Here is a 25,141-nt window from a genome sequence, read left to right as displayed (position 1 = left end):
TAACTAGGGCTGCAATCATGTCAACGTGGATTAGATTGGATAGTAGGCGGGAGCTTAAGGTGTCTGATACTTGTGATATTTGTTCATGACAGTTTGCGGTGGAACACGTGAAATAAAAAATGTTTCGCGAGCTGCTCAGGTGGGCTGCGAGCTACTCGTAGCTAGTGACCGATCTGTTGGGAGACCCCAGGGTATAGGCTATATTGTTAACCACCTGAGGAAGTGGGAACTTAAGACAATTCACTAGATTGCAAACGCTAAATACATGGCTGCTAGCCATGTAGGCTAATTGATTAAATTGATCAGTAAATGTAGATCAAACTCTCCAGCTCTTGGTCGAGGCTACTTGATGTAGGCAGCAAATGGCGCATTCCGCTCGGCTCTGTGGGCGCATCAAATCTACACTTACTTCAGCCTACTCTGGTTGTAAAGTGGTGCCACGAACTCAACATTAAGAGGTGAGAAACACATGACATACTCACAGAAAGCTGTGACTCTTGTCTGTAACTAGAGCAGTAGTTGCTTTGAAAACTGCCCTTTTAGCATTTTAAGCAATATGCTTGCGCTTCTCAGAACGCATCTCTCCCTCCTCCGTGCGCACAGAGAGGGAATTTGTATTTTTTATTTGACCTTTATTTAACCACGTAAGCCAGTTGAGAACAAGTTCTCATTTACAACTGCGACCTGGCCAAGAAAGCAAAGCAGCGCGACACAAACAACACATGGAATAAGTAAACATACAGTCAATAATACAGCAGAACAAAAGTCTATATACAGTGTGTGCAAATGGCGTGAGGTGGTAAGGCAATAAATAGGCCATAGTAGCAAAGTAATTACAATTGAGCTAATTAACACTGGAGTGATAGATGTGCAGATGATGATGTGCAAGTAGAAATACTGGTGTGCAAAAAGTAAATCAAAACAATATGGGGATGAGGTAGTTGGATGGGCTATTTACAGATGGGTTGTGTACAGCTGCAGCGATCGGTTATGTTTAAAGTTAGTGAGGGAGATAAGTCTCCAACTTCAAATTGGTTCCAGTCATTGGCAGCAGAGCTGGAAGGAAAGGCGGCCAAAGGAAGTGTTGGCTTTGGGGATAACCAGTGAGATATACCTGCTGGAGCGCTTGCTTCGGGTGGGTGTTGTTATGGTGACCAGTGAGCTGAGATAAGGCGGAGCTTTACCTAGCAAAGACTTGTAGATGACCTGGAGCCAGTGGGTCTGGCAACGAATATGTCATGAGGGCCAACAGACGAGAGCACACAGGTCGCAGTGGTGGGTGGTGTATGGGGCTATGGTGACAAAACGGATGGCACAGTGATAGCAAACTGGATGCAGTCTGAGTAGAGTGTTGGAGGCTATTTTGTAAATGACATCGCCAAAGTCGAGGATCGGTAGGATAGTCAGTTTTACGAGGGTATTTTTGGCGGCGTGAGTGAAGGAGGCTTTGTTGCGAAATAGGAAGCCGATTCTAGATTCCATTGTGGATTGGAGATGCTTAATGTGAGTCTGGAATGAGAGTTTACAGTCTAGCCAGACACCTAGGTATTTGTAGTTGTCCATATATTCTAAGTCAGAACCGTCCAGAGTAGTGATGCTAGTAGTGCGGACAGCGATCGGTTGAAAAGCATGCATTTAGTTTTACTTGCATTTAAGAGCAGTTGGAGGCCACGGAAGGAGTATTGTATGGCACTGAAGCTTGTTTGGAGGTTAGTTAACACAATGTCCAAAGAAGGGGCAGATGTATACAGAATGGTGCCGTCTGCGTAGAGGTGGATCAGGGAATCACCTGATCAAGAGAATGAATCAGCAGCCGAAAGCAAAACGGGGACAGGCAGATACTTTCATGGCAGGAATCAATATAATGTATAGTCTATTACTGTTGACCAAACTATGGTTTTAGAACAATCTACAGGACCGTTGTGTAGCTAAATCACCGGAAATTACAGACGTAAGTAAGCCAGATGCTTCGGAAAGAGGAAGGCAATGTTAGTGTCGGTCATTTTAAGTTTATTGTCCCAGCTCTATTCTATTTGTTTAAAAACTGCTCCCAGACCAGATCTCCTATCGGTTCGATTTTCTGCCATAGAGCGAAGCCCTGAACCTGAAAAGCTTTGGAGAACATCTTGCCCTTTCAAAAGCGAAGCGCATATGCTGAATAAATACATCTAAATGCCTGAGTGATTTGATGAGGGGAATGTTCTTGTAGGTTGGTGTCAGAACAAGGGTGTGTGTGTGTGTGTGGGTGTGTGTTGTGAGCCAGAGTGCTAGGGTGGAAACAGTAGTCTGGATTAAATACACGGAATAGGGTTTTGGGGTTGTTGGTTATGGGGTGCCTAACTGCCCAGCTTTTGAAGCTCGGTTTTGTTTCTGGGTTGGTATGTTCTACTGGGCTCTAGGATAGGATGGGTGTGTGTGTGTCAGTCTCTCTGTGTGTGTGTGTCTTGTCCTCCGCCCATCCTACACAGTGGATTGTTTGATCTGGCCAGCTTGGTCCACTGCCCCTGGAAAAACAGCAGCCCTTTTCACAACAGGAGGGCACATTCCTCCCCAGCTGCACCTCCCAAGTGTGCACTTTGGTATTGATGTAGATAGAGCGTGCGCCCACAAACACACTATCTGTCTCTCTAACTCACCTGCGCAGCATGTCAGTGAGACGTACAAAGCCCACATAGGCCAGCTCAAAGGCCCCTCGGTGACGAGACTGGAGGAGCTGCTGACGGAAGTACAGGCCCACCCCCTCCACCTGGGATAAGAGAGCGGTATAGAGCGACAGCGAGGTAGAGCGAGAGTAGAAGGGAAGAGAGGCATGAGAAGAGAAAAAGAGGGTGTGGCATATGGGAACATAACATTTCTTCATTCCTCTGGATGATTTAAAGTGGTTAGGTAAACAAACACAGAAGTTAGTCTTGATTGACATTTCACTAGCATTAAAACAGATAAGTCAGTGATTAGCTACAAGATAAAATGACATGTGGTCATGTAATTAACTAAACCGTCATAACATTACAGCATATCAACACAGCCCACACGTGTTGGTGTAGTTAGTCAACATGTGGGGGTAAACCAGGTGAGGTAGAGCAGGGTGGAGCAGGCTGAGGCCTCCTCGCCCTGTCATTACACTGTCTCTACCACAGGCTGGACCCAGGCACTATGCAAGCCTGGGGTGGCACAGAGGGCACAGGGAGGGACGGAGGGGTGGGGTTGGGGGGGCGCAGCTAAGGCTGTGGTGGTCATGACAATTTTGTCAGCCGGTAACAGTCACGCAAATAACTGCCAGTTCTCACAGCAATTGACCTTTAATGAGCATAAATACGTTTAGCACTTTCTGGGTCCACGCGTAACCTACACTGATGTGGTCGTTTGGAAACCTACATTTAGAAGAAGTCAAATGAAACCATTTAATATGGCCTACACCATCACAAAAAAATACATTCTTCATTTTAGGCAAATCTAAAGAAACATGATATGAAGAAAATGTTTCCTATTTCAGAAGAACAAAATAGCATATTCTGAGTCGTCCTTATGTTAGGCCCTGATCTGGCTATGTCATACGTCTGTGGGCTACACAACAACAAAAAATCCATGCGGTTTCTTACCTTACGCCTCCGGTCACACCTACAGTGTCATTGCGTAATCCAGCATCTGGATGTGTGTGCAACAATTGTTCAACTATCACCTTCTGCTGCCAAGCTGTCTATACATACAGTTTGAAGCATACGGTCAATAAATCCAACGTATGGACCACACAGAACGCAACTGCCTCTGCAACGCAACACTGCGAGGCAGACACAGCGGTCCATTGGAAAAGAATGTACTTCTGGTGTACCAAAACGCAACGACGCTGCAGAGGTGTGATCGAGGCACGCGCTGGGCATCATTCACAAGTGCTAATATTCTCACCAGTCAGACTATTCTCAATGTAATCACGTCTTTACATATACTAAATGATGTGTGTGAAATTAGTTTTGATCATGCACCGGTCAGAACAGGGGCAGGTGGTATAAAAGACTTGGCATCTGCATGCACTTGAATAGCGAACGGAGGACGCTTTTCCCACGGTCAATTTTCATGCCAGCCAGGTAAGCTACTCCGGTTGTAAAGCGAAGCAATGTGGTTAATATTAAGGAAGTTGAAAAATAAATATAGCAAGCCTGTAGAAAACGGGTGGGACCCTCCTCTTTTTAACAGAGGCCATCAAAACTGCTTTCTTACGCAATTGCAAAGCCTATGGAAATGTTGCGCAACATGGGCTTGGGCTTATAGGAACACTTATTTCAATCTATTCAGCAACCAGCCATGATGAGCTGGATCTCTCTGCAAAACAAGCGATCCTATTCCGTTCAAACTCTTAATGCTAGGGCTCTCATGGTGTTTGATTAGATTTTTGATTGCATTGATGTCCGATCGATTAGGGGGACAAGAACGCTGAGTACCAGGCCACTAGCGACTGGCCTTTGCAAGTCTGGTAGGCTACTAATGACCATCCGCGGCATCAGAACGCAGTTTTGGAGAAGCCCAGTTATAATGACTCAACGGCGACGTGGAATTTGACTGCGGTCATGACTCGTGACCGCCAGTGTGGCGGTAATAGTATCACCATACCAGCCCTAGGGGCAGCTCTGTGGGAATGAGAACGGGGTACTTCTAGAATTCCACACACCCTCTTGAGTTTCATCACACAACCTGGTTTGGATTATCCCCTCTAAAGCCAGAGATTTGGACAGGCATCTTTTAGCACTGCCCCAAATAAGGACCCTAGTCCTCTCTCATTTTCACACGTTTATAAAAATCAGACCCACTACAAAATAATCCCCAACAACATCCCAGGCCAACTTGTTTTACAAGTGCATTTTAAATGCCACATCTCAACTGTAATACACTAAGTTTCACACATATTTTACATCCTAGTTTAATGGAATGAATAGTACTAATTCTGCTCTATCTCTGGGATGAAAGCTCTGTGACCTGGTGTTGGTCATCTACACAACAGCCCCTATGGAATTTCCCTGAACCTTGACCCTGACTTAATACTTAACATTGTATGTGGTGTAGCGGATCGCCAAACCCACGGTTCGGTACATATTGGGGTTTTGGGGTCACGGTTTACGGTTACGGAAAATTGTTACTGTAATATTTTGTTTATTTGGCAAATAAGACCAATTTAAAAGCATTCTATTTGTGGCCCAAAAAACAGTTTGTGACATTATTCACAATGTTCCTGGCATTGTTTGTTGTGACAGGGATTGTCATGTTGGGCCTCAAATAGAGGTTAAAAAAATGTGGACCCATTCCGAAATGGACCTGGGGCTTTCTGAACAGGAAAAATATGCACAACACACATTTTTCAATATAGAGACCCGTTCCGAACGGACTCGAGGACGACCAGTTCCATATATAGGATGTGGTCGGATAAGATTGAGGGAAGCAGCAAAAAAGTCCATTTGTAAGATATTCGATTAACCATAGCCAATACAGGACGAGGGAGGTTGCCTTGCGGTATGTGTACTGTGAGCGAGTGAAACAGAAGCCAAAAGGGAGGGACAGGCAGCAACCAATCTGACTTGCGCTAGTAGACTAACTTCTAGCTTGTCATTGCTCGGATATTTATTATCCAATATGATAAAGTAGTACACCCGTCTTGACTGCATCAAACCTGGAGAAGCGAATTGGCTAAAATAGCTATCTACGCTAGCTAGCCAAATTGAGTCTGCATGCACTTTCTTCCTCTCCTACAGTTAAATAACAATACCTTTATTCAGATTTTTAAATAGCAGCCTAACTGTTGGTTCTTGTTCGTTGTAGCCTACAGTTATCATAAAACAGTTTATTCCAGAATTTTGATTCTAACTTGCTTTGCCACACACGGAGGCCAACAAGCTCCACACGGCACTCTGCAGAGGCTATTCTCGTTGAGCAGTGGAAAACATGCTGTTAAATTTGTATCCACAATCTCTGTCAATCGCAGTTGTAATCAACTGTGAAGCCAAAATGTTTCCAAACTTTAAACGATGGTTTAATCGAACCCCGCCACCTACAAAGTTCCCGGGCTGCGCCTCACACAAGGACAGTTTGAAATCCGCCAGTTAAGATTAGAATTTTGATTACATTGTGTGCATAGGCTGTACTTGTTTTAACGGAATAGCCTTCAAAGTTGTTTTTTTCAGCTCAGATTTACTCACGAGGCACTAGCATACAACGCAGTGTAGGCAGAGCCTACAGGCCTAGTGTTATGTATTCATTCGGGTTTCACAGTGAGAACAGAGGTCCCCGTACTGAACAATTCAATACCAATATACGTAGCATTACAGCCAATGTCAATGTTGAGTATTTCTATGGTCTTACTTCCTTGATTGCCCTGCTCTCTTAGCCTGTTGCATAATCCCCACGGGCCCTCCAGTCAATGGCATCAGATCAACAACAGTAGCAGTAGCGCATCAGCAACAGTTTTCCCTCCTTAAGGCTCTCATACCCACCGCCAGTCCAGGCCCGGCAGCCTGCCCAGTCGTCAGGAGGAAAAGCAGCTATTTGGGTCACTGATACAGCCCTGTGTAATTAGGACGTTGGGAGACAAGGTTAGCTTTTCTGAGAAATGGGCGCGTTGCAAACAGGAAGTGTCCCATCTAAATTAAGTTCCCCCCCACCAACCAGGAACCCCAGTGGAAATTTAACGATTACACAAAACGCCTTGCACCTTAAATAGCTGCCCCACTCTCGGCCACAGCGAGGGCCCAGCTCAGCACCGCACGGCGGTTAGGTCACTGCCCTCCCTTAGTGGCTTTCACTAGAGTTTTACTGCAGTGAGGTCAGCTCTGTCCTCAGGTTGCACTCTAGACTCAGAGTTGTGAATGAGCAGATCTGATGGGACACTCATTGGGTTGGTACTGCAGTGGTTACATTGGTAATGCACTGCAATACAGCAGGGTGTAGGATCACAGTTTGGGGCAATGAGGTCAGATGAGTTGATGACACATTCTTGCATTGGGTTTGTCATTCTTGGGTTGGGTAAAAAAAAAAAAAAAAACATTTCAATGAATGCGCATGATGGAGTATATGCAATGGTTTAAAACAATGTCTTAGTGTGGATAATATCCCACCAACTCTGTCCACAACACTTCCAGGAAAGCAATGATACATACTCCCACCCTTACCCTTGTTCCTGACCCTTACCCTTGTTCCTGTTTCTAATTTTTTTTAAAAGGTGTTTGGTTGGGGAAACATGAGCCACACAATAAACAGATGTTATCAGCAATAGTAAAATGCTAAAAGAGAGAACGAGGGGAAGTGTCACAGTCCAGAGAGGCCACACTGATGGCTGTGTCTCCACTCAAGACCAAACGGTCCATCTATTCCAGGCCAGGACAAATAAACACTACAGCTGTAAAACCACGGAGGACCTCAGATTCACACCGGCACCAAGCACACAGAAAGACGAGCAGTCACATCGCCACCAGTGTCCCATTCCACTCCCGTCTCACAGAACACACATCTCTATAGACTACGGGGGCCTCCCAAGATGGAGGAGACGTATCGCAGAATGCCCCCCAGGGTTTAAACGGTCCTGGCTCTGTGGACCGTCTCAGTCTACCATCTGAAGCCCAGGCAGGCCCATGAATATGAAGGATTAAACACCATCGGCCAGCCACTGTGACTAATGTTTAAGTTGCTATGGCGCCGACCAGGCACAGAAACATCTGCCACGTCGCCATGGCAACCGGAACGCAAAACAGTGCGCTGCCGTAGGCTAGGGGAGGTTGACTACACGTGTTAGAAAGATGTATCACACACACACAGTAGTATTGACTGAGCGTGCCAATCTCTGTGGCAGGTTAGACAGGGTTCTTTCTGTCTGCGCAGACAAGACCCATTCTACAAACACAGAAAACTGGATTGATCCTAAAAATCTAGATTTTTTCAAACTTATTGGCAATATTCGCTCTCTCGGCTGTCCTTGACTAAAAATATCTTGGTCCACCAAGAGTCGTCCCGTTCTTGACAGCGAGTGCCTGTGTGACTGGCGCATGTCGTCTCCCTCTCCTCCCTACTGCAACAAAAAGGCACCACAGCACAGCTTGTGTTTATTGCTCTGTCCGTGCTGAAGCTGCTACATCAAGACTAAACAGGACGGGTTCTTAGTCCTACAGCTCGAGGGTGGTTATACAAGGATCCTATACCAAGCCTACTAATGATAACAACTGACCGTCATGTCTTAAAGTAATGATGGACTGTCGTTTCTCTTTGCTAATTTGAGCTGTTCTTGCCATAATATGGACTTGGTATTTGACCAAATAGGGCTATCTTCTGTATACCATCCCTACCTGTCACAACACAACTGATTGGCTCAAACACATTAAGGAAAGAATGTCCACAAATTAACTGTTAACAAGGCACACCTGTTAATTGAAATGCATTCCAGGCGACTACCTCATGAAGCTGGTTGAGAGAATGAGAAGTGTGTGCAAAGTAGTCATCAAGGCAAAGGGTGGCTACTTTGAAGAATCTCAAATTAAAATATATTTTGATTTGTTTAACTCTTTTTTTGGTTACTACATGATTCCATATGTGTTATTTCATAATTTTGATGTCTTCACTATTATTCTACATTGTAGAAAACAGTAAAAATAAAGAAAAACCTTGAATGAGTAGTTGTGTCCAAACTTTTGACTGGTACTGTATATTTAAGCAATAAGGCACGAGGGGGTGTGGTATATGCCCAATATACCACGGCTAAGGGCTGTTCTTATGCACGACTCAATGTGGAGTGCTGCATCACATGAACTGGCCTCCACAATCCCCGACCTCAACCCAATTGAGATGGTCTCGGATAAGTTGGACCGCAGAGTTAAGGAAAAGCAGCCAACAAGGGCTCAGCATATGTGGGAAACAACTGTTTGAACAGCATGCTAACCTGTCCACTTCAGATGTCAAAATCAAGTGGCCTACATTTTTTTCTCAGAGTGTGGAGGTGCCAAATCCTTATATAAATGTGTTTAATACTTACTGCACATTTATAAAACACATACTAGACAGCTAGCATAACAGTATTTGGCTAAAATGCTGCTAGCGGTAGATGGAACCGCAATGCTGCGGACGTCAACCTGAGCATTCATTTTCCAGAATCAATGTTCATTAAAACTCGTTTTAGTAGTGTCTGCGCTGCGCACTATTTGAATAGTTGAGACAAACGGTCTATCACTAGAAAGGTTATCCTCTCATCTATAACAGTAAAATAATGCCTCAATGTGTTTCAAGGTCCATGTGACCGACTCTGTTGGACCAAGCCTCAAATGCAAGTAGCGAGTTGAAACAGCTCGTCAGAGAGGAAGAAGTGATCTCTCAACTTTGTTGGCGTGAGTGGCAGGGGGAGGGGCTTGGTGTGTGTGTGTGTAAACTGAGAGGAAGAAGCAAAGCGAGAAGTTTCTCTCGCCAAAATCTGTCCCGAAATAAGCCAAATGTGTTTCTATGGGCTTGTTTTGGAACTAAGCTCGTCGCCTGCATTCCCGCCTTTGGGATGACTCCCATTGTTAGGACGGAGACATGAGCATCTCTTCATTATATTCAGATCTCTGGTGTAAATGGGAAGGCGCACACAGCACAGAAGGAGACGAGACCAAAAAGAGACAACATGAGATCAAGCGGACATAAACGCTACAGCCTATTTGACAGTGCTGGCCTGGGGTAAGGGAGTGAGGTAGGGGGTGTCTGAGCACTGAGCGGGCTGTCTGTTGGTGTTTTGCTATGTGGCCAGAGAGAACAGGGGATGGGGGGGGGGGGGGGGGGGGGGGGGTCGGAGTGTTTTTAACGTTTATCTATTCAGGAGCGGGTCGGGGGGTAGTGGAAGTGATTTGGAAAGAACGCGAGGAAAGTTGGGAAACGAGGCAATCGTGGGCGTTAAACAGCAGGTCGTCCTAAAATGAAAGCGTTCCGCTAATGAGGGCGGATGCTAATTGAAGATTTTCACGACAGTAAACATGCGTTGCCATCCCCAAACACGACCTCCAGGCCCACATCCATGGTGGGAAAAGCGGAGTGTGTTGGCGTGTGTATGTGTCTGGATATAAACAACAACATACAGTTAACTGGAATTGTGTGTTCTACTGGTATTTTGTTCAAGCGTGTATCCACTGGGTGTCAGGCTGTCTTTACATATTCGGGTAAACTAGATGGCATTGAGTTCACGTTTAAGTGTGTGTCTGTCTCTCACCTGCTCCTCGGTGATGAGCCCCTGGTCAGAGTGTTTGCTGGAGGTCTGTAAGGGGAGGCTCTGACACACCTGACCCAGCACCATGGACACCTCCTTCATACTCCTCCAGCAGCACACCAACACCATCTGAGCGGTCACCCTGTAGCCCTCACCACTACCACCTACAACACACGCAGATGCGCACTGAAAATCCACTGGACACCACCCACCCAAAAGCTTTCTGGAATGGGTAATGACAAAAATGGTATTTTCACTGTGTTGTATCCACTAATAGTGCATAACAACTGTCCCAGCTGGTGAGGGGTGGTGAAACACAGATGGCTGTAGTACCGGTTCTGTCCTGACGGGGTCGGTGTTTCACCCCTCATCTGCTGTGTCTGAGGAGTCTGATAGAACACAAAAGACACAACAGCAGCACAACATGTTGACATGATATATCCTAGTTCAGTGAGTGAGTGGAAATGTGTATTGCTGACCTGTGCTGTCATGCTGTGGTCTGTCTGTGGGGGCCGCAGGTCCGTTCTCCTGTCCAGACGGCTCGGTGTCCAGTTCTCTGACGCTGGTGAAAAAGTCGTTGGTGTCGCGAGGCTGTATCTCCTGCAGGATCCTCTGCAGACCAGCGGACGTTTCTGAGAACAGGCACACACACACTGTTAATACACCATCTGCCTTGTGCAGGGTCAGGTGTTTTTCGCTTACCAAAAACCAACTCTGGGCACTAGTTATGAGGCATCATCACTCGCTAATCTAGACCAGAGGTGCTGACCTGAGTCGGTATCCATGGGGATGAGGCCTTCGGGGGAGGAGCTCTGGACGACAGGTGACACTACGTCAGACATCCTATAGGACACTGTGATGAGCTCCGACATCACATTCCTCCACTGGCCTGTCAGAGTCAGACACCTGGACACACAAACGCACGGCAACAAACAAGATAAACAATACACACAGACTGACTAAGACAAGAGTGTGTGTGTGCGCACGCGTGTCCTCACCCGGTGTTGAGTTCCTGTAAGGCAGCAGTGATACAGTGGGCTCGGCCGTAGAGAGGGTAGGAGGCTGCCGCCAGCAGGAGAGACGACTCTGCCTTCACCACCTCAGCCTTCAGACACAGCAACAAGTACTGCACCACTGAAACAAAACACACACAATCACACCACAGTGTAGCATGGTCATGTCAATTACTGCAAGTGTAACAGTACAGACTTTACGTCCGTCCCCTCGCCCTGGGCGCGAACCAGGGACGCTCTGCACACGTCAATAGTGACCCTCGAAGCACCGTTACCCATCGCTACACAAAAGCCGCGGCCCTTGCAGAGCAAGGGGAACCACTACTTCAAGGTCTCAGAGCAAGTGACGTCACCGATTGAAACGCCACTAGCGCGCACCAGTGCTAACTAGCTAGCCATTTCACATTGACAACACAAGCACAGAGCCATATCTGTGAGATGAGGAATATAACAGCCGGTGCAGTTAAAATAACTTCATTGCAACCCCATACAATGTAAAGTGCTTTGATTTTAAGAAGAGAAACCAAATCAATATCAGCATTACCTGCCAGAGTGTTCGTCTCCAGGGTGAGGGCCTCAAAAGCCTGGGGCTGGGTTAGAGCAGGAGGCTGGAAGGAGAGGCCCTGCTCCTGGGCACAGAGCAACAGGGCCTGGGGCAGGGCAGGCTGGCAGAGGAACAGGTTGAAGAGGTGGGCAGCCGTGACACTGTCAAAAGGCTTGGTGCTGGTGCTGAGGTCCAAAGCTGCCTGGAGCAGAGTCTGCATCCTGCCTGGCTCCTATATGGGGGGGGGGGGGGTAATGGATAAAGCAGCCATAAGTACACCACAACTTCAATCTGACACACACATTCAAGATCTCCAGTCGGCCAACTCTTTGATTAAACCACCTCTAAGTTTCAATCCAGACTTGAGTTTAGAGGTACAGGTTAATGTCCCACTAACCACACTGCAGTGTGAAGGTGTAAGTGTTGTGTGTACCTAAAGTGAGATATAGCATAGAGTACACAACTCTGCACATAGAGTGACCAAGGGCAGGTCTACGGAACCATCGAAGCATCGTCTCACTGACCTGCAGCCCCACGGCAGACGGAGGGAGTTGCCGTAGCAACGCAGAGGCCAGCTGCTTGACCTCCAGGAAGTTGCTGGCGACGCAGTAGAGGACATTCTGCGCTTGTGCAGGGGTCACCACCTCTCCCAGAGCAAACAAATCATCAGACCCTGAGAGAGACAGAGAGAGAGCGCGCGCGACAGAGAGAGAGCGCGCGCGACAGACAGAGAGAGAGCGCGCGCGACAGACAGAGAGAGAGCGCGCGCGACAGACAGAGAGAGAGCGCGCGCGACAGACAGAGAGAGAGCGCGCGCGACAGACAGAGAGAGAGCGCGCGCGACAGACAGAGAGAGAGCGCGCGCGACAGACAGAGAGAGAGCGCGCGCGACAGACAGAGAGAGAGCGCGCGCGACAGACAGAGAGAGAGCGCGCGACAGACAGAGAGAGAGCGCGCGACAGACAGAGAGAGAGCGCGCGACAGACAGAGAGAGAGCGCGCGACAGACAGAGAGAGAGCGCGCGACAGACAGAGAGAGAGCGCGCGACAGACAGAGAGAGAGCGCGCGACAGACAGAGAGAGAGCGCGCGACAGACAGAGAGAGAGCGCGCGACAGACAGAGAGAGAGCGCGCGACAGACAGAGAGAGAGCGCGCGACAGACAGAGAGAGAGCGCGCGACAGACAGAGAGAGCGCGCGACAGACAGAGAGAGCGCGCGACAGACAGAGAGAGCGCGCGACAGACAGAGAGAGCGCGCGACACAGAGAGAGAGCGCGCGACACAGAGAGAGAGCGCGCGACACAGAGAGAGAGCGCGCGACACAGAGAGAGAGCGCGCGACACAGAGAGAGAGCGCGCGACACAGAGAGAGAGCGCGCGACACAGAGAGAGAGCGCGCGACACAGAGAGAGAGCGCGCGACACAGAGAGAGAGCGCGCGACACAGAGAGAGAGCGCGCGACACAGAGAGAGAGCGCGCGACACAGAGAGAGAGCGCGCGACACAGAGAGAGAGCGCGCGACACAGAGAGAGAGCGCGCGACACAGAGAGAGAGCGCGCGACACAGAGAGAGAGCGCGCGACACAGAGAGAGCGCGCGACACAGAGAGAGAGCGCGCGACAGAGAGAGAGCGGTGTATGATTACAGTGATAAGAATGATAATGATGGAGAAGTAATTGATGATGAAGATGATGTAAAGTGTGTGTGTGTACAGTACCAGTGTTGAAGGTGAAGAGGTGGGCCAGCTGGCACAGCAGGTGGAGGGCTGTCAGGCAGGTGGAGAAGGAGGCCCCGGGGAGAAGCACACCGAACAGGCTCTCACACAGCCAGCACAGGAACTCCTGAGCACACATTCACACACGTTGTATACAGAGCATTTTAGGTTGAAACTCTCCCTCCCATCTCCCCAAACATTGCCATCAGTGTCTTCCCCACTGAGGATACATGGTACAGATCATTGAGCCCTATATAACCCGTGATCATAGTGTACCTTGTACGTGTCCAGGATGTGTTGGTCTCTGTCCTTCTGTCCCTGGTCTCTCTCCTGGACCAGCCTCCTCTGCAGTGACTGACCACTATCCTTCACTCTGCACAGCAGCTACACACAATCAATAGATATCTACTTGTCAGTCTACACCTAGACTAAAAAGGACGTTCAATAGGCAATTCATTGAAAGTGCTTTAGTCCAGGAGCATGCGTAATCTCAATCTGGGTCTCTGCAATGCCCATTAATGTATAACACAATAATGGATTAAAAAGCAGTGTCTGACCTTTTTGAGCAGGCTGACAGTCAGCTGCCTGACTCCTGGTGATTGGCTGTTTAGACTGGAGGGCAGGAAGTGATGAAGCAGCTCCATTTCCTGCGAGGTCAGAACCTCTGTGCGACGATGACTCTCGCACAATAACCCAAGAGCGTCCATTCGCACCTGAGAAGACAAAGAATGACGTTATTAGCACACACACAGTGTATATGTAGGAATATATAGTTGAAGTCAGAAGTTTACATAAACAAGTTTTAATGGACTCCAAACTAAGTGTGCGTGTGTGTAATTTCTTGTTAAACTATAGTTTTGGCAAGTCGGTTAGGACATCTACTTTGTGCATGACAAGTAGTTTTTCCAACAATTGTTTAATTGTTAACAATTGTTATAATTCCCTGTATCACAATTCTAGTGGGTCAGAAGTTTACATAGACTAAGTTGACTGTGCCTTTAAACAGCTTGGAAAATTCCAGAAAATTATGTCATGGCTTTAGAAGCTTCTGATTGACTCAAATGATGTAAATTAGCCTATTGGAGCTGTACCTGTTAATGTATTTCAAGGACGACCTACAAACTCAGTGCCTGAAGGTACCACGTAATGTACCGATGGTCATTATGGCCAAACAGTTCTATTTTTGTTTCATCCGACCAGAGGAAATTTCTCCAAAAAGTATGATCTGTGTCCCCATGTGCAGTTGCAAACCGGCTTTTTTATGGTGGTTTTGGAGCAGTGGCTTCTTCCTTGCTGAGCAGCCTTTCAAGTTATGTGGATAACTAGTTTAACTGTGGATATAGATGCATAGTCCCATGGTGTTTATACTTGCACACTATTGTTTGTACAGATGAATGTGGTACCTTCAGGCATATTGCTCCCAAGGATGAACCAGACTTGGAGGTTTTTCTGAGGTCTTGGGCTGATTTCTTTTGATTTTCCCATGATGTCAAGCAAAGAGGAACTGAATTTTCCAAGCTGTTTAAAGGCACAGTCAACTCTGTGTATGCAAACTTCTGACACACTGTAAACAATTGTTGGAAAAATTACTTGTGTCATGCAAAGTAGATGTCCTAACTGACTTGCCAAAACTATATTTTGTTTACAAAAAATTTGTGGAGTGGTTGAAAAACTAGTTTTAATGACTCCAACCTAAGTGTATGTAAACTTCCGACTTCAACTGTATGTATGCATGTATGTATGTATGAATATACACACACAGCTCTCTCCTCACCTGGTCGTGTTTGTGAACAAGAGCCTGACGGAGCAGAAAGAGGGGTACAAGTCCCCCCCACAGCCCCTCCTCTGACTGGACCACCCCCTGGGCACGTGCTGCACGCAGACACGTCATCAGAGCACCCAAAGCACCCCTACTGCCCGGAGGTCCTAAACATACACCATGACAAAAATTCTATTAATGTTTCAACATTTTGTATATATAGGGATGTGTGCATTTTCAAAACACAGATCAACAGAATAACCTTTGTTATAAACTATTTTTTGGCTTAAATAGAGTAATAAGGGGTGTGCGTCTATAGTTTCCCTTCACACAAAATACATTAAGCGCAACACATTCGGCAGAAAATCGTTTTCATCAGATGACAACAGAAGTGCAAAGCTATTTGGCTAGCAGCCACACAAATGTACTTACGATGAAAAAGCAAGGTATTTATTTTTTGCAAAAACGATTCATGGCCATCATATTTCTAATGTTTATCATAGAAAGAATTTAGCCAGCTGCATTTCCTGATGTTTTGGTTGAAGTTACCTGCCTTTTAACTTGCTACCCAAGAAAAACTACACCGGAGAAAAGTAGCATAGAAAAGTATCCTACACGTGATGAGAGCTAATATATTTAATCTCTGTGGAGAAGTGCAACTGAAGCAGGAAATTAGTCCTTCTACATTTATGATGGGGAGTGAACTCTGACTGAAGCCAAACAGAATTTACAATAAGAAACATTTTATATTTGCGTTTATAAAAACACAGCAACGTGTATCTTTCCCTTTCTGAGTGAAAAACACAGAATCCTGCATTAACACGACCCCTGGTATGCGTGCATGTGTACATTTATATCTACCTGCACTGCAGGGTGGGGTGACCTGTAGGGCTTGTACCATGTGGGCCAGACTGGAGGGGGAACAGCGCAGCAGCTTGGGGAGGAAATAGTCCAGGATATAGGTGGTCTGGTCCAGCCTGGCTCTACACAGCACCTGAAGCAATGGGGTCACCCAGGTCTGGTGCCACCTCTCCATGCCCGCCTCTGTGCCCCCTGTGCCACCTTCCTCAACCAGCTGGGCCTTGTGACTGACAAACAGCCTCTCTAGCAGGTCGCTAGCGTAAGGTGCCAGGGTCTGGTCCCCCATCAAGCCCAGGAGACGTGAGGGCAGCTGGGGGTCCAGAGCCAACAGGTACCCTGCCCCTAGGAGCTCCACCAGGCAGGCCAGAGAGCCATACTTCCCTCTCTGGTGCCACTCCAGGCCCAGCAGGTTGTGGGTTAGCTGGGTAAAGTATGGGTCCCTGTAGGGGTCAGAAAAGGCTAGAGGGCTGCTGTGCTGGTGCAGGAGGAGGAGGTTCTTGAAGAGGGCGCGGGTCTGGTGGCGGACCCCATCCAAGGGGTGCTCCCAGTGGGTGTAGACATGCTCCAGCAGGTGCCCCTGGAGCTCTGAGCCCCCGCGGAGGGAGTCGTGAAGCAGGCCTGGGGGAGACGACAGCCCACCCTGCAGGCTTTCCAAGGCGGCTCCGCTCCACAGGGTCAGCACGCGGGCTACCACCATGGCTGTGCTGGACTCCTTTACACTACAAACACACACAAACACACACACACACACACACACACACACACACACACAGAACAATAGTCAACCAAAATGACAACCATTTGGGTGTTAGCAATCGCACAAGTGTGAGTATGTTTGCATACGTGTGTGTCTGTGCGGCGTGTCCGCGTGCATGTGTGTGTGTCTCTAACCTGGTGTCCAGCGCCAGCAGTGTGTGAGGAACCAGCAGCAGCAGCTGTTCCCTCTTTGGCCCCTGGGTTGCCCCTCTCCAGTTTAGCATAGCCAGGGCCCCATGACACAGGTAGAGGGACACCCCCGCGGGACGGCCACTGTCATACAGCCCCGTACAGCTCTGTGTCAGCCACACGGGGGCGCACTCACCACTCTGCTCTGAACCTTGCAGGAGACCTGCCACCTGGACAGGCAGATGGACAGTGACAGAAAAACATACAGAAATAGACAAGACAAAAAGTTCCATCATTCAACATCATGGCCATTACTAGTATAAATGAACAACCCAAAATAATTAATTCAGGGTACTTGTGAGTGTTTCGGGTGTAGGGGTCACTCACCACTGCGGCCACTCTATCTCCACTCCCCATGACAGACCGGGTCAGCAGGACCACTGCCATGCCAGCCGTGCTCTGCACCGCCTGCAGGAAGTTCTCTGGTGGGGGGGGGGGGGGACAGACGAGAGAGAGAGAGAGGGGAGATAATGAGATATATGGAAAAGGTGTCGGATGCTCAGTGCCCAGACTTTATGAGCTGATGTTGAGTAACGAGGGCTGTATTCATTCAGACCAAGCCACAGCAAACAGTTGCAAAACATTTTCAACGGAAACGGTTTACTCCAAACTGACATTTTGCAACGAAAACGAGTTTCTATTGGAAAAATTCTGGTAGGTCCCTCCTTTTTTCGTTCTGTTGGCTTCAGTTTGGTTCCTTGTGAATAAACCCCTAGTGTAACACGGTCCTCACCATCTGTGAGGATGTGTGTGTAGCAGTCCAGTAGGCCACGGAGGGTGAGCTGCAGGGTGCAGTGAGGATGAACTTCCTGTAGGGCGGCGCTGATGAGCTCCTGGGACCTCTGCACCACCAGCATGGAGGCCTTCACCGCAGCCAGACACGAGTGCATGAGCTGGGCCTGGACCACATGGCGACCTGCTAGGCCACTGAGGAGACAGCAGGGGGCGACAAGCACACATCAGTCAGTCAGAGGGCACGCCCTACATGTGTGGGGGGGGGGGGTGCAGGTTTTGGTTTAAGCCCAGCACTAACACAGCTAATTTAACTAATCAACGAATGAAGTCCTTTATTAGTTGAACCAGGTGTTTTCGTACCGGTCTGGAAGGCAGGCCTGCCGTCCTGTGGGATTTAGCAGCACAGCCGGTCTTACCTGTTGAGTTGGAGGTATTCACTCAAGGCCTTATGGAGGAACGGTAACACTGGGGAGAACAGAAGGAGAGGCATATTATCCAAAGACATCAACGAACTACGTTTCTGTGTTTGAGCTCACCGTCCTGAGCATGCTTGATATAAACCTAAAACTGATCCAGCACTCACCCTCTGCTAGCAGCCTGTGTATACACCTCTCACCTGAAAGGCAATAGAGCATTAAAACGCGTATCTTATTCAAATTATACCAAACACAAGAGACAGTCTAAACGAGGGGATTCCATACGTACCGAGAGGGAAGGCATCTAGACAAGCTGTGATAGAGTCTATTAGGTGCGAGTATGAGCTGTGGTCTGAGCCCACAGTGGACAGACTCTCCGACAGGCACGCGGACAGACAGATGACAGTCTGCTCCTGCAGCCAGTCCGGTACAGAGCTCAGGGCACTGCCGAGAGAGAACAAGTAGATTCAGTGTTTACGTTACTGTAGCGATTCTATACCTTGTTTGCTAGTCTTCTTTAAAAATAAAAGAGTAGAACCGTGTTCACCATACTTGGTCCTGGATATGTGGGCTTTTGTCCCACTTCCAACCCAGCACTAACACACCTGTTCAACTCATTAAGGTGTTGATCAGCAGTTGAATCGGTTGTGCTGGGCTGGAACAAAAGCCTGCACACCCTGTAGCTCTCCAGAGACTGAGGGAGAGGAAGATGTGCTGAGGAGAGGAGGTGTACCTGGCGCTGGCCCTACGGAGGGGGTTCTTGGCCAGCAGGGAGGTGTAGATGAGGGCCATGGTGTGCAGACAGGCCTGGAGGAGAGGCCCACGGGAAGTTTCCTCCTCACTCAGCAGCTCCAACTGAGATCCTGCCTGGAGAGAGAGACACACTGACATGATTAGACAAGCCAGGAGAACCGGGGAGGGGTGGACAAACATGCAGAGATGAAAACACATGTGCAGAAGTTAATTGGATGACAGTATTGTAGGCCTAATGGTCTGTGTCATGTAGGACTTGTGGTTGACAGTCTCATCTCAATATTGGCATCTTCTCTGTTGCAGTGCATGTCGACTTGACCTGCTTCTGAGCCAGTTCTCACATCTCTGCCTGTTTATGTCAACCCAACCCACAGACTACCAGAGGTGTGACTAGGCCTGTGACGATACTACTATTACAATATTTTTTTCATAGCAAAAATGAAAACAAAGCAGACCAAACTATTTGGCCCTTTAAAAAGCAGCTGCGTGTAAAATATTATGTGCTATAGCTTGGAAAATAAAGAAATACCGCCCCAACAGATCCACAGACGACGCAATCTTTATTCCACTCCACACTGCCCTCTCCCACCTGGACAAGAGGAACACCTATGTGAGAATGCTGTTCATTGACTATAGCTCAGTGTTCAACACCACAGTGCCCTCCAAGTTCATCGCTAAACTCAGGACCTTGAGACTAACCACCTCCCAATGCAACTGCATCCTGGACATCCTGACTGGAAGCCCTCAGGTGGTGAGGGTAGGCCACAACACACCTGCCACACTGACACTCAACACAGGGGTGCATGCTTAGTCCACACCTGTTCACCCACAACTGCGTGGCAGTGCACAACTCCAACACCATCATTAGGTTTGCTGAGTGGTTGGCCTGATCACCGACGACTATGAGACAGCCTGCCATCCAAGGAACTCTATACTAGGCGGTGTCAGAGGAAGGACCTAAAAATTGTCAGACTCCATCCACTTAAGTCATAGCGCTACAGATGCACCAAGTCTGGAACAAAAAGGACCCTGAACAGCGTCTAACCCCAAGCCATAAGACTGCTAAATATACAGAATAAAAATATATATAAAAACAACCATTTCAAAGATTTTATTGAGTTACAGTTCATACAAGATCTGTCATTAGGCCCTAATCGATGGATTTCACATGACTGGTAATGTAGATATGCATCTGTTGGTCACATACCTTAAAAAAAAAAAAGTAGGGGCGTGGATCAGAAAACCAGTCAGTATCTGGTGTGAACACCATTTGCCTCATGCAGCATGACATCTCCTTCTCATAGAATTGATCAGGCTGTTGATTGTGGCCTGTGGAATGTTGTCACATTCCTCTTCAATGGCTGTGCGAAGTTCCTGGATATTGGCGGGAACTGGAACATGCTGTCGTACATGTCGATCCAGAACATCCCAAACATGCTCAATGGGTGACATGTCTGGTGAGTACGCCGGCCATGAAGGGCATTTTCAGCCTCCAGGAATTGTGTACAGATCCTTGCGACATGGGGCTGTGCATTATCATGCTGAAACATGAGGTGATGGCGGCGGATGAATGGCATGAAAATGATACTTCACTCAGTACTTTGTTGAAGCACCTTTGACAGCGATTACAGCCTGGAGTCTTATTGGATATGACACTACAAGCTTGGCACACCCGTATTCTTCTCTGCAGATACTGTCAAGCTCTGTCAGGTTGGATGGGGAGTGATACTGCACAGCTTTTTTCAGGTCTCTAGAGATGTTCAATCGAATTCAAGTCCGGGCCACTCAAGGACATTCAGAGACTTGCCCCGAAGCCACTGCTGCATTGTCTTGGCTGTGTGCTTAGGGTCGTTGTCCTGTTGGAAGGTGAACCTTCGCCCCTGTCTCAAGTCCTGAGCGCTCTGGAGCAGGTTTTCATCAAAGATCTCTCTGTACTTTGCTCCATTCATCTTTCCCTCAATCCTGACTAGTCTTCCAGTCCCTGCAGCTGAAAAACATGCTTCACCGTAGGGATGTTGCCAGGTTTCCTCCAGACGTGATGTTTGGCATTCAGGCCAAAGAGTTCAATCTTGGTTTCATCAAATCAAATTATATTTGTCACATGCGCAGAATACAACAGGTGTATAGTATACCTTACCGTGAAATGCTTACTTACAAGCCCTTAACCAACAATGCAATTACTAAATAAACTGAAGTTAAAAAAATATATATGTAAGAGCAACAATAAAATAACAATAACGAGAGTCAATGTGTGGGAGTACAGGTTAGTCAAGGTACTTGAGGTAATTTGTACATGTAGGTAGGGGTAAAGTGACTATGCACTGATAACAAACAGCGAGTAGCAGCAGCGTAAAAAAGGGGGGTGTCAATGCAAATAGCCCAGGTAGCCATTTGGTTAGCTGTTCAGCAGTTTTATGGCTTGAGGGTAGAAGCTGTTAAAAAGCCTTTTGGACCTAGACGTGGTGCTCCGGTACCGCTTGCCGTGCGGTAGCAGAGAGAACAGTCTATGACTAGGGTGGCTGGAGTCTTTGAAATTTATTTAGGGCCTTCCTCTGACAAAGAATCTTGTTTCTCATGGGCAAACTCCAAGCGGGAGGTCATGTGCCTTTTACTGAGGAGCGGCTTATGTCTGGCCACTCTACCATAAAGGCCTGATTGGTGGAGTGCTACAGAGATGGTTGTCCTTCTGGAAGGTTTCCCATCTCCTCAGAGTGACCATTGGGTTCTTGGTCACCTCCCTGATCAAATTATGCCCTTCTCCCCTGATTGCTCAGTTTGTCCGGTCGGTCAGCTATGGGAAGAGTCTTGGTGGTTACAAACTTCATCCATTTAAAATGGAGGCCACTGTGTTGTTTCAATGCTGCAGAAATGTTTTGGTACCCTTCCCGAGATCTGTGCCTTGACACAATCCTGTCTCGGATCTCTAAGGACAATTCCTTCGACCTCATGGCTTGGCTTTTGCTCTGACATGCACTGTCAACTGTTGGACCTTACGTAGACAGGTGTGTGCCATAATAAGTTGCATGGACTCTCTGTGTGGGCTGTCCTGTGCCTTTTACTGAGGAATGGCTTCTGTCTGTGTGCCCTTCCAAATCATGTCCAATCAATTTAATTTATCACAGGTAGACTCCAGTCAAGTTGTAGAAACATCTCAAGGATGATCAATGGAAACAGACTGCACCTGAGCTCAATTTCAAGTCTCATAGCAAAGGGTCTGAATACTTATATAAAAAAACAGAAATACCTTTTTTACAAATTTGCAACCATTTCTAAAAACCCTTTTTTTTGCTTTATCATTATGGGTTATTGTGTGTAGCTTGATGAGGAAAAACATGTATTTAATAAATTTTATAATAGGGATGTAACCTAACAAAATGTGGAAAAAGTCAAGGGGTCTGATTACTTTCCGAATATATCAACCTCCATTACCTTGTACCCCTGCACATCGACATACCCCGTGTATATAGCCAAGTTATCATCACTCATTGTGTATTTATTCCTTGTGTTATTATTTTTCAATTATTTATATTTTTTCCTCTGCATTGTTAGGAAGGGCCCATAAGTTTACACCTGTTGTTTACGAAGCATGTGACAAATACAATTTGATTTAATAAAGGTGACTGGATAATGATGTGTTTCCAACATTTGGGCTGTTTTCCTAAAGAAGTTAAATCTGCTTTGTGTTTTGTTTCCTTGCCACGATACTAACGAGCATCGGCATATTGGTATCGACCCGGCCCTAGGTGTGACCCAAATCTAAAATACCAAACACTATCAGTTAGTTGAGGTAATGAGAGGGAGAATGGACACAAACCTTCTTGACCAGTTGGATCTGCTGCATTGGGTCAGTCAACGCCAGACAGTCCTGCAAGGTCTGGGCAAGCTGTCTGATCCACTCATCTCCTCCATCCACAGAGAGAGACACTGAAAAACACACATACATACAGAGAATCACTTTACACAGCAGAAAAAAACAGCACCACAGTTACAATAATCAGTCGCTAACACCAATTCCATCATCTCACCTATCAACTTGTCACGCCTGTCCTTGTCCAATACCACAGCCTCCACTTTCACCGTTTTCTTCTTTGTCACCATGGCTCCCCTGACAGGACAACCAGGTGAAGAGTGAAACAGACAGCACAGTGCACACTCTGGATGTAGCTCTCCAGGGACAGGATTGGTGACCACTGTCATACATTGGAAATGCACCCAGACACTTGCTCGAGAGCGACTATCCTGGTGAATAATGCGGTGTTCATAACCAAGTGGGAAGTTGGTATTTACCTCATACAAATGGGAAAGATAAATCCTCATTCATGCCCCTCCAACTGGTAATTATTAGTGGGAAACGTATCTATAATTCCCTGAGCCCCGACTTCTCCCACATGTTGACCTCTTTTGACGTCAACTACTAGGGGAATGATCTCAATAACAGCATTTTTTAAATAAAAATCCATCTATTATTACGGGTTCTGAACAGTCATTTGTTTACAAGCATGATAGTTGTACTTTTATTATGGTTTTATTATGGTTGACGCAGCTTGTTGACCATCAGACAATCCGCGTTTCTCAACAAAAAACAAAACAAAGCACGTGAATGCATTCAATTGGTATTTAACGCTTCACAACTTAGAAGTACCACCTTCCCACAAGGTTATGAACGCAGCACAACGAGCTAGCTAGCTAGCTAGCTAGCTATCTAGTCTTAATTGCAAGACAAGTATAGCTATACTTTTCCGTAACATGTTATATTTGATAACTTTAAAAAAAACTATTGTCGTTAGAGATCATGCATAGCTAGCTAAATTATGCTCAATGAAACATACATGTAAGTTCACTTTACCCATGAGCTAGAGAGGTAACGATAACGTTACACGTTAGCATGCAAAAAGAGAGGGAGCTACTAAAGCTAACGTAGCGTAAAATACCCACTCACCAGAATTTGAGTGATTTCACGTTTAGGGAAGGACTTTTTAATAAACATGCAAAATTGCAATTAACAACCTGATAACACAAATAATATTTTATGTGGCTTCTCTCAGCTGCTGCTAGCCACCATCATGCTACACGTGTACAACGTCAATTCCGGAGTTTCCATAATCCCGCACTGAGGATTCTCTTATTGGCCAATAATTTTGTTGGAACAAAATTGACAGCGTTCATTGGTTGAAAAATATGTCGATCATATTGGATACATTACATGTTTAAATTTACATGGCCACGCTTTTACAACATTCGATTGGACGAGGTTGTTGGGAAACACGCCTTGGAGCCAGAGCCAACCCTCTTTCAACTTAGTGATGAAATGAAAACTTGGAAAGGAAGAAACTCTTCGATTTTATTTCGTAATTAGGATAATACGACATGAACAACAAGAGGAATATGGATGGAATAACTGATATAGAGTAACATCTCTCACCGTCTGCTTTCGTCAACCATTTTCAGGGTAAGACAAGAATGTAGAAGAATATTGATGCTTTTTTCTCTTTATTGGAGAGATGGAAGGAGAGCTATCAATCTGAGTGTCATTTGCTCTCTAGCAATATCTGGCATTGTAGAACTGTACTGTAGGAATTAAGTTTTGACATATATTTATTTTCATGATCACAATCTTGTGTATAGAGTAGCATAATGAGATAATTATGCAGTGCCTTCAGAAAGTGTCCATAACTCTTGACTTATTACACATTTCATTGTTTTACAGCCTGAATTCTAATTGGTAAATATATATATATTTTATCACCCATCTACAAACAATATCCCACAGTGACAAAGTGAAAACATGTTTTTAGAAATGTTTGCAAATGTATTGAAAATGAAATACAGACATATGTCATTTATATAAGTATTCACACCCCTGAGTCAATACTTTGTAGAGGCACCTTTGGGGGCGATTACATCTGTGAGTTTTTTGGGTAACTCTGTAAGAGCTTTGCAACACCTGGATTGTACAATATTTGCCCATTATTCTTTAAAAATACACTTTAAAAATACATTTTCATAGATTTAAGCCAAAATTGTAATTAGTCCACTGACGAACATTCAATGTCATCTTGGTAAGCAACTCCAGTGTAGATTTGTCCTTGTGTTTTAGGTTATTGTCCTACTGAAAGGTGAATCCATCTCCCAGTGTCTGGTGGAAAGCAGACTGAACTAGGTTTTCCTCTAGGATTTTGCCTGTGCCATTTATTTTTATCCCC

The 25,141-nt window shown here is 46.5% G+C and overlaps 2 protein-coding genes across 3 annotated transcripts in view; one reads left to right on the top strand and one right to left on the bottom strand.

Moving 5' to 3' along the window:
- Positions 1-24,033, bottom strand: part of thada (THADA armadillo repeat containing) — a 104,217-nt gene extending 80,184 nt beyond the window's left edge. Inside the window, exons 1-22 of the mRNA XM_036982928.1 lie at positions 23,878-24,033; positions 22,964-23,043; positions 22,753-22,862; positions 18,919-19,052; positions 18,475-18,629; positions 18,353-18,385; positions 18,186-18,234; positions 17,768-17,961; positions 17,362-17,456; positions 16,981-17,204; positions 16,090-16,808; positions 15,244-15,395; positions 14,027-14,182; positions 13,746-13,853; positions 13,473-13,596; positions 12,283-12,431; positions 11,759-11,990; positions 11,200-11,335; positions 10,971-11,107; positions 10,681-10,833; positions 10,205-10,365; positions 2,637-2,746 (exon numbers count right to left, since the gene is read on the bottom strand). Of these exons, the coding sequence (XP_036838823.1) occupies positions 2,637-2,746; positions 10,205-10,365; positions 10,681-10,833; positions 10,971-11,107; positions 11,200-11,335; positions 11,759-11,990; positions 12,283-12,431; positions 13,473-13,596; positions 13,746-13,853; positions 14,027-14,182; positions 15,244-15,395; positions 16,090-16,808; positions 16,981-17,204; positions 17,362-17,456; positions 17,768-17,961; positions 18,186-18,234; positions 18,353-18,385; positions 18,475-18,629; positions 18,919-19,052; positions 22,753-22,862; positions 22,964-23,036 (3,404 nt within the window). The 5' untranslated portion in view covers positions 23,037-23,043; positions 23,878-24,033. The remainder of the gene's footprint in view (positions 1-2,636; positions 2,747-10,204; positions 10,366-10,680; positions 10,834-10,970; positions 11,108-11,199; positions 11,336-11,758; positions 11,991-12,282; positions 12,432-13,472; positions 13,597-13,745; positions 13,854-14,026; positions 14,183-15,243; positions 15,396-16,089; positions 16,809-16,980; positions 17,205-17,361; positions 17,457-17,767; positions 17,962-18,185; positions 18,235-18,352; positions 18,386-18,474; positions 18,630-18,918; positions 19,053-22,752; positions 22,863-22,963; positions 23,044-23,877) is intronic.
- Positions 24,034-24,208: 175 nt separating this feature from the next.
- Positions 24,209-25,141, top strand: part of plekhh2 (pleckstrin homology domain containing, family H (with MyTH4 domain) member 2) — a 70,439-nt gene continuing 69,506 nt past the window's right edge. For both annotated transcript variants that reach the window (XM_021608248.2, XM_021608243.2), the window contains exon 1: positions 24,209-24,387. The gene's annotated coding sequence lies outside the window, so the exon portion shown is untranslated. The remainder of the gene's footprint in view (positions 24,388-25,141) is intronic.

Source organism: Oncorhynchus mykiss, chromosome 1, assembly GCF_013265735.2.
Source record: "Oncorhynchus mykiss isolate Arlee chromosome 1, USDA_OmykA_1.1, whole genome shotgun sequence".
NCBI lineage: Eukaryota > Metazoa > Chordata > Actinopteri > Salmoniformes > Salmonidae > Oncorhynchus > Oncorhynchus mykiss.
Note: the sequence above shows the minus strand (reverse complement) of the source record. Positions and strands in the feature narration are given on the sequence as shown.